Consider the following 12,969-nt stretch of genomic DNA (forward strand, 5'->3'; position numbering starts at 1 on the left):
ATAAAGTAGTTCGATGCGTAATCTTTCATAAAACTCCTATTGAAAATCAAACCTAGCGATGAATCATAAATTATAAATATTGTTTTATGCAATACAAAAATTACTTAAGCTTAATTACTAAATTATTTAATAAGAACCTCTCTTTTCAAAAAAAAATGTACTTTGTGTTTTCAGAAACCATCGCTATGTCGAACGAATTATACTTTTTTCATGTTCATTGCACCAGGAAAACATATTGTCGTAGTAGGTTCCTCTACATTATGCTCACATATTTGCTTACACATTGACCGCCAAGACATTTTGACTGTTAAGTGGAGTGAGAGAGATAATATACAGGTTTGGTGAAATTTCGTATTTATTGATCTCCCACTCTCTCACAAAAAAGAACACAGGCGATGAAACTAACAGCTCCATACTTGCCTTGCACTTGCCTACACAGTATGAGCGCCTGATACATTAGAGAAAAATTATAAAAATTTGCGAATGAAACGCAGAAAGAGAAACCCTTGTCTTTTATTGAAATGCACCAGGAGACCATACTCAAAAAGAAGGTAAAAAGTATACATATTTCTTTTGCTTTAATTTAAAGCTTGTTATGAGCCGTTTATTTTGAAAGTGGCATAAGTCACTTTTTTTTAGGTCGAGAAATTTTTTAAAAATGAAATGATACCGTTCAATTGTATTTAGTGTTGCCATTAACTCGATTTTTTTGAAAAAGTGACTTATGCCACTTTCAAAATAAACGGCTTATGTGTATGGAAGTTTGTTATTCTCAGTTGCTCTCTTAGGCCACAAACACTCTTATTTGATTTTTTTTCACAAGTCCATAAAAAAGGCTATCCATGTTATAACTTATAACATTTACTATTGGCGCTAAAATTCTTATTCATTCTTATTTTTGAAAGAAATATGAACCAATCTTTCCAACAACCCTTAAATCAAATCATACCCTTGTTTTTAATGGTTGAAATGGTAGCTTTGGTTCTCTTCGGGTTGCTCGTCAATCAAATTACGACAATTTTGTTTATTAAGTTATTATTTAGCCAGAAATGGGCTTCATGATTGAACAAAATTGTACGAAGAATCACTGGGTTTGAGCTGAAAAATTTGGAGATGCAAAACATAAACGGTTTAAACAAAAATGATAAAGTAGTTTGATAGGAGTCATGCGTAATCCTTCATAAAAATCCTATTGAAAATCAAACCTAGCGATGAATCATAAATTATGAACATTATTTTGTGCAATTACCGCTTCCAGTGTGTACTTTTTTATAAGGAAGATCTTATGTAGGTACTCTTACTTTCTTTTTGTTACAAGTTGAAATCGCCCTCCGTGTGAGAATAATCATCAGGTTAGAAAAATCAAACAATTTCAATCAATATTTGTATAATAGATCATAAATAAGTAATAATTTATTTGATTTAAATTTATGTAGGTACATTTATACTTTTTTGTTACACTTAATACATGTCTTTGGGAACTGTCTTTATTTGGTAAGTCTGCCACATCTGTTAATTTTAGTTTAAAGCTTCAAACAGGGCTGTAACAAAAGCCGACTTTACTTTTAGCTTCTTATGAATCGGAACTCTTTTAAAATCAGACAAAAGTGACAGCAAAAACATTCGATCCTCATCGTGGGATTCTTCGTTGCAGCGATCTACCAATGAACTAAGCTTTGAGTGCAGGTCTTCATCAGAATCTGAGCGTTTTCTTTTTTTGGTTTCATTAGGTTCTACAATGACAGGTTCTTCAACTTCACGAATTGTATAATTCAATGTTGATTTAGAGTATGCATCTGTAGTTGAAATACAAAAACCATCCTTCCATTGAACTTCATCAGATCCTGTTTCAGATGTCGTTAGATGAACTGACGGATATAGTGCATCATTTGTGATTACATCGTCGTCACTATCATCGATTTTAACATTTGAATATTCCGATTCTTCGGCGAATGTTAAATCGATAGTTGTATCGTTCATGAGCTTGCAAAAGTCTGGCGAATGTTTGCCATCAAAGCTGTCAGTATGTATTCTATGGAGTAAAAACAGAAATTGTATAAGAAATAAAAAAATTAATTGCAATATAAACTTAATTACTAAATTATTTAATAAAAACCTCCTCTTTTCAAAAAAAATGTACTCTGTGTTTTCAGAAACCATCGCTAGGTCGTCAAACGAATTCTACTTTATTCATGTTCATTGCACCAGGAAAACATATTGTCGTAGTAGGTTCCTCTACATTATGATCACATATAGCTTACACATTGACCGCCAAGACATTTTGACTGTAAAGTGGAGTGAGAGAGATAATATACAGGTTTGGTGAAATTTCGTATTTATTGATCTCCCACTCTCTCACAAAAAAAGAACACAGACGATGAAACGAACAGCTTCATACTTGGCTCGCACTTGCCTACACACTCAGTATGAGCGCCTGATACATTAGAAAAAAATTATCAAATTTTGCGAAAGAAACCCTGAAAGAGAAACCGTCTTTTGGTGAAATGCACCAGGAGACCATACTCAATAAGAAGGTACAAAGTATACATATTTCTTTAGCTTTAATTTAGAGACTGTAATGTATGTGGAAGTATGTTATTCACAGTTGTTCTCTTAGGCCACAAACACTCTTGTTTGATTTTTTTTCACAAGTCCATAAAAAAGGCTATCCATGTTAAGTTAACCCTTAATTCAACTTGATGGTGATGGTTCGTTTCGTTACTTTTGAGTTATGTACAAACGAAATGCCAAGGGGGTAGGTAGATCTTAAATATTTGTTGACAGTAAAAATTAATAGGTCTGTTTAATCTTTTTTGCTTTGTTTATATTCATGAAGTGTCACTATTTAGACATGTTAGAATGATAGTTTCATAATAAAAGGGATTAATCAATTTACTAGTTAGAAAAAGGAAAAGAAATTTTTAAAATTTTGGACACGCTTAGTAACTTGCTAAATATTTAGAAATTGCGACTTTGTAAAATGTTGAGGATTTAATAATAGGTTCTTTAAAATTGTTTGTCAGTTTCTTTACATTTTTGTGCCAATGACTTAAAATTATCGATATTTAATCACTCAAGGTGTATATTCCTGTTGTAATCTATCGTTACAAAGATAATTGCAAATGTCATCTCTGACAAAAAAGCCGCTTGCATGTTCGTGTAAGTGTAGTTGAATGTGGAATAAGCTGAGAAGGTAAGAGTATACAAAGCCATCCTTAAAATACCAGGCGATCATTCTGTAATATTTGAAGTGATTGCCTAGTGGTGATTAGTGCTTTGGACTGTCTTAATAGTTAGGTTATAGGTTATGAATAGGCTAAATCCCAGCTTGTGCAATCCAAAATTTTGTCACGGATACTGCCTCTTGAGAGGAATTTACAAATCCTCCCAGAGTAATAATTCTTGCCGTTCGGATTCGGCATAAGAACTTAAGGTCCTTTTCATCTCTGACATTATTCGCACACAGGAATAGTTGCGTTGTAAGTCACTAGGTTCTGATTCCCATAATTTAGCACTCTCTTTGTCTTTGTCCTTTTTCTCTTTCATATTTGTGTCTTTTATGTATAAGAGAAACTTAAGGACTGTCAATCCATCCATTAAAGACCGAAACGGTCAAAAATAATTCAGAAAGCGAATATGATATTAAATATTCAAGCATTTGCACTAAACATTAAAAGTTAGGAATTTTTGTGCAGAAATTAAGTTTTTTGTGAACAGTGAACAAAAAAATGAGCAACAGCAAGGAAAAGAAGAAAATGGGTTCATAAAATAAATCATCAGAGCGCATCCTAGCGAGTTCCATTGTCTCTGCGATAAAGTGAATGAAAATCTTTTTTTATACATTTTCAACCGCTGCTGGTTTTGATCGCGTTGTGCTTGAACAACAACGCGTTATTCGACAGAAGTCAGGGTAAGCAAAATTGTTTCCCGTTCCGTTAGAACTCGTTAATTTTGAGCAGGCTTTAAGTAAGGATTATTAAAATGTATGTTACTTTTACTTGGTTAGTCGTTTATAATATTGAACAAACTCTAAATGATAAGAATAGATAGTCCTACAAACTAACCTGTAACGTAACTAAGGGACCATATACATAGCTATCATTATTTTCCATCATTTAAACCAATCATTAGAACTTGTTTTTGACAGGTTGGTTATAGCTTTCATTGAAAATTTCTGCCATTAACCACAAATTTCCTGATTGGAATCATGTATTTCCTGATTGGAATCAGGTTTATAGATTAGAGGCGATCATTGAAAGGAAATTTGACAGGTGGGAAAACAAAGAAAATGCAACGTTCTCAGTGGAATGATTATGTTTTGAAATATGAAATCAACAATCAGCTGTTTCATCATTGAAAAAATAAATAGGAATTAAGGGACCGGTTATAGCTATCAGTAAAATTTTAAATTTTAGTTTTTGAATATGTTACATGAAGCAATAAGATGAATCATATATTCAAGTCCTTTTTTCAAAAAGAAACATTGCATTTAAAGTTTTATTTAATTTATAAATCCATTTTAATTTTTTTAATGATGAAATTTCATTTTACTGAACAGCTGACTGCCAAAAGCCAAACAAAAATCCATTTCAAGGAGGTTTTTGTATGAAATTTTATACTCACAGTTTAAGGCAGCTGCTTGCCGAATTTATAATTATTGAATATAAGAATGAAACAACAACAACTTGTGTGTGCTACCACCAAGTTCATAGGCTGGAGTTATAGCTATTTCACGGGGGCCAACCCGATCATCAGACTCCTTTAGTGGTGCTTAATCGCTTTTTGTTCAATTTAATTTTTGAAGAACTTTTGCCCGAGCTGGGCTTGAACAAGCGATCTAGCGTGTGAGGAGCTAGTGCACTACGCACTACGCCACCGCACCCACATGAAAGTTGTAAGCCAATTACAGGTTTTTTCGTTCTATCGTACTATACTGAACCGATTAGCATTTTTCTAAGCACACACAAGTAATTGTTGTTGTTTTATTCAGTTTCTTTCTATTATCTCCTCTCTTTTTCATAAGCCAACGATTTCGATTGGATTCGTATGAGGAGGGAGATGGGGCGAAAGAGTTGACACGGGTCAAGATTTTTTTTTAAATTTTTACAATTTTAAGGAGGTTTTTGTATGAAATTTTATACTCACAGTTTAAGGCAGCTGCTTGCCGAATTTATAATTATTGAATATAAGAATGAAACAACAACAACTTGTGTGTGCTACCACCAAGTTCATAGGCTGGAGTTATAGCTATTTCACGGGGGCCAACCCGATCATCAGACTCCTTTAGTGGTGCTTAATCGCTTTTTGTTCAATTTAATTTTTGAAGAACTTTTGCCCGAGCTGGGCTTGAACAAGCGATCTAGCGTGTGAGGAGCTAGTGCACTACGCACTACGCCACCGCACCCACATGAAAGTTGTAAGCCAATTACAGGTTTTTTCGTTCTATCGTACTATACTGAACCGATTAGCATTTTTCTAAGCACACACAAGTAATTGTTGTTGTTTTATTCAGTTTCTTTCTATTATCTCCTCTCTTTTTCATAAGCCAACGATTTCGATTGGATTCGTATGAGGAGGGAGATGGGGCGAAAGAGTTGACACGGGTCAAGATTTTTTTTTTTAAATTTTTACAATTTTAAGGAGGTTTTTGTATGAAATTTTATACTCACAGTTTAAGGCAGCTGCTTGCCGAATTTATAATTATTGAATATAAGAATGAAACAACAACAACTTGTGTGTGCTACCACCAAGTTCATAGGCTGGAGTTATAGCTATTTCACGGGGGCCAACCCGATCATCAGACTCCTTTAGTGGTGCTTAATCGCTTTTTGTTCAATTTAATTTTTGAAGAACTTTTGCCCGAGCTGGGCTTGAACAAGCGATCTAGCGTGTGAGGAGCTAGTGCACTACGCACTACGCCACCGCACCCACATGAAAGTTGTAAGCCAATTACAGGTTTTTTCGTTCTATCGTACTATACTGAACCGATTAGCATTTTTCTAAGCACACACAAGTAATTGTTGTTGTTTTATTCAGTTTCTTTCTATTATCTCCTCTCTTTTTCATAAGCCAACGATTTCGATTGGATTCGTATGAGGAGGGAGATGGGGCGAAAGAGTTGACACGGGTCAAGATTTTTTTTTTTAAATTTTTACAATTTTAAGGAGGTTTTTGTATGAAATTTTATACTCACAGTTTAAGGCAGCTGCTTGCCGAATTTATAATTATTGAATATAAGAATGAAACAACAACAACTTGTGTGTGCTACCACCAAGTTCATAGGCTGGAGTTATAGCTATTTCACGGGGGCCAACCCGATCATCAGACTCCTTTAGTGGTGCTTAATCGCTTTTTGTTCAATTTAATTTTTGAAGAACTTTTGCCCGAGCTGGGCTTGAACAAGCGATCTAGCGTGTGAGGAGCTAGTGCACTACGCACTACGCCACCGCACCCACATGAAAGTTGTAAGCCAATTACAGGTTTTTTCGTTCTATCGTACTATACTGAACCGATTAGCATTTTTCTAAGCACACACAAGTAATTGTTGTTGTTTTATTCAGTTTCTTTCTATTATCTCCTCTCTTTTTCATAAGCCAACGATTTCGATTGGATTCGTATGAGGAGGGAGATGGGGCGAAAGAGTTGACACGGGTCAAGATTTTTTTTTTAAATTTTTACAATTTTAAGGAGGTTTTTGTATGAAATTTTATACTCACAGTTTAAGGCAGCTGCTTGCCGAATTTATAATTATTGAATATAAGAATGAAACAACAACAACTTGTGTGTGCTACCACCAAGTTCATAGGCTGGAGTTATAGCTATTTCACGGGGGCCAACCCGATCATCAGACTCCTTTAGTGGTGCTTAATCGCTTTTTGTTCAATTTAATTTTTGAAGAACTTTTGCCCGAGCTGGGCTTGAACAAGCGATCTAGCGTGTGAGGAGCTAGTGCACTACGCACTACGCCACCGCACCCACATGAAAGTTGTAAGCCAATTACAGGTTTTTTCGTTCTATCGTACTATACTGAACCGATTAGCATTTTTCTAAGCACACACAAGTAATTGTTGTTGTTTTATTCAGTTTCTTTCTATTATCTCCTCTCTTTTTCATAAGCCAACGATTTCGATTGGATTCGTATGAGGAGGGAGATCCATTTCGTTTTACCTTTCGTGTTCCAATTTTTTACTGTCCCGATCACATCATTAAAAATTTGACTGATGAAAGCAACATTAACAGAATTTTCTAAAGCGCGAAGCCTCAAAGTAGCATTAAGTTTAATAAGGTAAATTTACTGATTGCTATAAACGCTCATCAGTAAAACATTTCAAAACCGGCCGCTTAAAGAAAAGTTGTGGGTTAAGTACTAGTTTTTTTAGTCGAAAAAATCTACAACTCATCTTTAATTTGATATCAACCGCTGATCACTTTTAAAATATTTTCAACGTTGAAAACCAATGATACTGGCCCTAATTAAATTTTCACGTATCCACAATTTTCTGCTACTTGATAATGAGTTAAAGTTAAAAACGGATTAAAAGTTCTTAAGGAATTGGAAATCAAAGTATACTAGTTATCAAAAATTTGAAGTTTAAGTAGAAGCTTGTAGAAAAATTGAGGTTTTTATGCATTTCTGACTAAAAGATCTCACAATGTTTTATTTCAAAAATTAGAGCTATACCTATAATGTGAAACAAAGGCGGTAAAACTTACCTTGGATATTTTATATAGGGTAATAAGAACTGCATTCCTTTCACCGTTGCGCTCATCTTCTTATCTCTGTGTTCTGGACTCTCATATCGTAAGCGGTGATCTTTAACCAAAGCATCTCGCATTGACTTCCAACGTTTGCGAACAGTTACTTCTGTTAAGAAATCAAAATTAAAATTGTATTCTTCAGACAAATTTTTCAGCGCCTTAACTTACTTATTATATCCTTTGTCCCTTCGCTCAGCTGTTCGTAGTTTGGAAAGAGCACAGCGTGTATTAACTCCCAAATCTTCTCTTTGTCTTTGATCGACGTATTCGAATATTCCGGCAAGTTTTTGTTGTATAACACTGGATATTTTTTCACCTCATTGATCAAGGTGAACGTTTCGATACATGAAGTTTTATCATATACATGCATCGCGTATCCTTCGTTATATGACGATGTCATTTCATTTAAACTTTTTCCAAAACTTTCGAAAATGTGCATTTAATTTAGTGTTTTGATGCGTTTAGCAAATTTTATGAGTATTTCAAAATTTTGCAATGCCTAAGCGATAAAAAGACAAGGCGACGCGGAGCGGACACGGCGTTCGACTGGGTTTCAAGTTTCACACACAACTAAACTAAAAGTGCTGAGTGAATCATTCTCCGCGCCAATAACACGCAAAAGACCAAGACGTAAAACGCCAGAGCGTCGCAGTCGTAGTCGCTGTCGCACACACCACCGCTGCTGGGTTTTTTTGGTTTTGGTCGGTTTCTCGGTCTCGATTCAAACGGTACACATGAACGTGAACATTCATAGCAACAAATTTAACAACAGTAGTAGCGTGATTTGTGTCAGGCTCAGGCATTGGCATGGCAGGCATACCTACCCAACAAAAAAGACAACAACAAAAAAAACACGCCGCGTACTAAGGAGGGGTGAAAACGACACGCCAGGCGTGTACCTATCTCACACACACAGCAAAAATCGATTTTTTCCGTGTATATATATTTGGCATTTAAGAGTGTGTAGGAAGTTCACGTGCAGTAAGCATTACCATCCGTCGCCTTCGCCGTCGCTCGTCTTCAGCTCTCACGTTCGCGTCGACTTGCGTCGCTTTAGCTAGCAGAGCAGCTATACATTTATAACTATGGTAGGTAGATGTACCCTACATTCAATATTTATTTCATAGAAATATTGTTCTATATGAGAACATTGAGGTTAAATAATATTTTATACAAAGTCTAACAGCTAGATGGTTTTTCTTCTTATTTTGTAGCTAGGTATGTAGGTAGCAATAGCACGTCTGTTTTGTATACCTATGTGTCTTGTGTCGTCGTTTAATAAGGGTGCAAGTGGTAACAGTGGGGGATGTTGGAAAACAATATGAAATGTTGTAGTAGGTTTGCGTGACTTGTTACGAAGTTTGTCGCTTGACGTTGACGGTCAGGCATAATTCATGCGAATAGAGAAGTCGTTGAGAGGGAAGTAAAGGGTGAGTAAGTGAGACTATACCTACAACAGCACACCGCTAACGTTAGCCAGCATCGTGTGAATTTACTTATTGCTTTCCTACTTTCCCCTTCCTGCCAGGTAGGAATACTTTTATATACCCAGGTACTTACTCAATTGAATATTTAGCTGCCTTTTGTCACAATCGTGGTTAGTTGCAACAACTCAAAGACCAATACCTTCCTACTAAGAATAATTTACGAAGGTTGATAGTATACTTAACAGAATATTGCCTTTTCTGCATTCGAATTTGAGAATGTCCTGGTAGCTATTATGTTATTAATTATTTACTTTATTTATTATCTTTTACCTAGCACTTAAGATACAAAAAAAAGATACCTACATATGTAATTATGATGTTTTTTAGTTAAATTTAATTATCAATAATTTATATTATAGGCAAAATAGCATAGGATATAATTTTTAAGAGAACATATTCTCTAACATCTAGGTTTTTGGTAGGTACCTACTCACCTTTCAAAGTGCCTGATTTGACTGTGAAAATCTTGATCTTAGGTTAGGTTGACGTTGTTATCCGTGATGGAGTAGGGCACAATTAGAACAGCTCTTGGCCCATTGTGACACCAAATCTTGTGGCATTCTTCTGAGCACAATGAAACCAAATCGAGGTCCTTACGAAATGTGCACACTAATAGTTATGTTAGTGTTTTTGAGATGGTCTTAACGTTTTTGAGCTAAAGTAGGGCATGTACAAAAAGGGTAAGGAACTGTTTCTTTCTTTCCCTCGTTCATACAGCTTCTGCAAAAGTCATTTGAAAATGTCAAAAAATCAAATGGGGTGGCGCAACAGTCCGTTGTGAACCAGGGCCTAGTGACTTACAACTCTCAACCATTCCTGTGTGCGAGTACTGTTGTCAGGAATGGAAGGGACCTACAATTTTAGGCTGAATCCGAACGGCTAATTTGAGAAAGCACTTTTTCATGACAAGAATTACTCTTGAAGGATTTGTCAATTCCTCGCAAGAGGCAGTACCCGCGAAAATTATTTCTTTAAATTAAGGTGGTACAGGCAGGGATTGAACCAAGACCCCTTGCATGACAGCCCAACGCACTAACCATCATGCCACGGGTACATGTCGCTTACGATAAAATGGCGGGAAGGGCACGATATAGCCTATAATGCTAAAAGGTTTTCTCCGCCAACGTAAGAAGTTTAGTATTCTTTCTGATCTGACTACAATTTAAAAAGCTTTTATTACTCCGAAACTTGATTGCAATTCTCATATTTGGGCAAGTGTATCAATAACCGAGCTAAGTCTCTTGGGCAGAATTCAAAAATGAAAAAGGTTTCATGTCTATCTTTGTTTTATTGCTATTTTAATAAACAATCTATAGTGAAATTGTTGCATGCCTTACCCTTACCCATACTTTTAGGAATACCGAGTCACCGCGTAACCCCAATTCGGACGTAGTGTGTACAGAGATTCCTTTTCTAGTCGCACTACACGAATGTGGTTTCTCCTTTTTTTCCTATCCCCCTTTCATAATTGCTCGCACTGTTGGAATCATCATAAGGGTATTTACATCCCTTTGAGTAAGCGCAAATGGTATATTTTCGTTAAACTATGAAGAAGTGAATTTTTTTCTTTAAGTTTATCAAAATTAACCAGATATTCCCCCCACACCAAAATTTTAGTTAACTTGACTAAATGATAATCTTATTGATGTGGTATATATGCCCATGTTAAAAGAAATTAGTTGGCGCAACAGTCCGTGGACAACTAGGGCCTAGTGACTTACAACTCTTAAGCATTCCCGTTTGCGAGTATTGTTTTTTAGGGATGGAGGGGGCCTTTAGTTTTTAAACCGAACGGATAATTTAAGAAAGCACTTTTTACGACAAGAATTACTCTTAGAGAATGTGTCAATTTCTCGCAAGCTGTAGAATCCGTAAAAAAACTTTAGATGTCACAAGCAGGGATTAAAGCCAAGACCTCTGGCATGACAGTTCAATTTTTAGATACCTTGTTGAACGAGTTGGATAGATTTATTGAGATAGCTGTCAAAAATAAAAACAACTTTCAGCTGTTCACAAAAAGCAGTGAGACATTTAAGTTTCGAAGTCAAAATTGTAAGATAAAACATTTACGTAATGGTTAATTGAACTGATTCGTCGGACGATGATCATTTGATAGGTGCTTTACAATTTAATAAATAAGAGATAACCTTAATCTGTAATCTATGTCAAATTTTGGATCTTGAGTAAGCAAAAAAGAATCAGCTGTTTTCTTAGATACCTACATACCCCAGAAATTCTTGGATACCTTTGGATTCCTTTTTTGACATCTCAGCTGTTTTTGACCAGCTGTTATTTTACGTGCAGAACACTATACAATAACAGCTGATGATGTTTTTGCATTCAACTAAAAGCTGAACTTTATTACTCTGTCAATTATTTAAAATGATATTTCCTTACAATACAAACTTCAAATCGTGATTGATTTCTAGCATTTCTGATAAGTTCATGAATTAAAGTTTGAGAAATTTGTACAACTAACGAAGTTGTCTTAGTCAAGATTTACGTTCAATGATTGCAATTGACTTCAAGTGAAGTCCCATGTTTTCTCTAAACCTGCCCAATATGACGTCGCCGTCGGCTTTTTTTTTCATAAACGTTTGTCTGTTGAGCTTGATGTTTAAAGTTTCTCAAACTATGATGTACACGTATCCAATGCTTTCCTAAATGTACATAATATTGATACGATTGTCTGATGATATATATTTCTTATTTCATTCTTGTGCATTCTTTTTATTCAGTCAAATAAAATTATTTATTAAATTAAAAAAAAATATGTAATGCATAAAACTACATTAATAAATTTATTCCTATTAATTTCATAATGTTGTGTTTTAAAAAGGTATATTTGTTTCTAGACAAAAATATTAATCTAAGCTGATGACATATTTGTAGTATATTAAAAATGTGTAACTTTACTTCTTAACGCTAAATCCTAAATACATAATATTAAAAAATAAAAAAAATTAAAAAAACAACGATTTTAATCGCTTTCCTTAGCCTTATTTGACCTTGGCAAAACGAGTTTGACCTGAAATGGATTTTTGTTACCGATAACATAAATATACAATTACAAAAAAATAAAAAGAAATTAAATTAAAACCGAGTTGTAAAAAGTGTGCGAACGATTAATATTCATAATTATTATTATGCATAATCAAATAAAATATGTATGTCTATGTATGTATATAGAAAGAGGTGGGAACAGTACAAGAGAGGAATAAAAAATACAAATCACAAGAGTAAAATATAGGACATGTTTTTCTTTTTTTGTTTTTAGTTTAGCTTATAGGGTATAGTTTATATCACATAGGCTTTTCTTATGATGTTTATGTTCCCGCATCTTCTAATCAATCATTTGCACAATACATTTTGAGCTCCGAGTAGCCACATGGACGTCGGCAGCATTCGTGTATCGAACCATTGCCTGTTAAGGGCTGGAAAAAATCCTCTGGAATAAGTCTCCGTAGCAACGCTGATTCGTGGTACATTCTTGAAGATAATGGACCACCAATGGATTCAGCTGGAAATAAACAACAACAACAAATTGATTAAACTTTAATTTTGTATATGTTATTTTAACTTTGTTTAAAGTTGATTTTTACTATTTTTTGTTATCAATACAAAAATTACATTGGAAAGAAAAAAAAAATGTTTGTACATTCAACTGAACAGTGAATAAAAAGAATGTTGTTTTTTTTCTCTTCATAAACCAGTCAAGGACATT

The 12,969-nt window shown here is 34.7% G+C and overlaps 1 protein-coding gene across 1 annotated transcript; it reads right to left on the minus strand.

Moving 5' to 3' along the window:
- Positions 1–1,376: 1,376 nt before the first annotated feature.
- On the minus strand, positions 1,377–8,765 carry LOC129939350 (uncharacterized). The gene is made up of 3 exons (XM_056047327.1): positions 7,927–8,765; positions 7,714–7,864; positions 1,377–2,032 (listed from the first exon to the last, which is right to left on the minus strand). The coding sequence occupies exons 1-3, from the start codon at positions 8,195–8,197 to the stop codon at positions 1,519–1,521; spliced, it is 936 nt and encodes a 311-aa protein (XP_055903302.1). The 5' UTR covers positions 8,198–8,765; the 3' UTR covers positions 1,377–1,518.
- Between the last annotated feature and the right edge of the window lie 4,204 nt (positions 8,766–12,969).

Source organism: Eupeodes corollae, chromosome 1, assembly GCF_945859685.1.
Source record: "Eupeodes corollae chromosome 1, idEupCoro1.1, whole genome shotgun sequence".
NCBI classification, from domain to species: domain Eukaryota; kingdom Metazoa; phylum Arthropoda; class Insecta; order Diptera; family Syrphidae; genus Eupeodes; species Eupeodes corollae.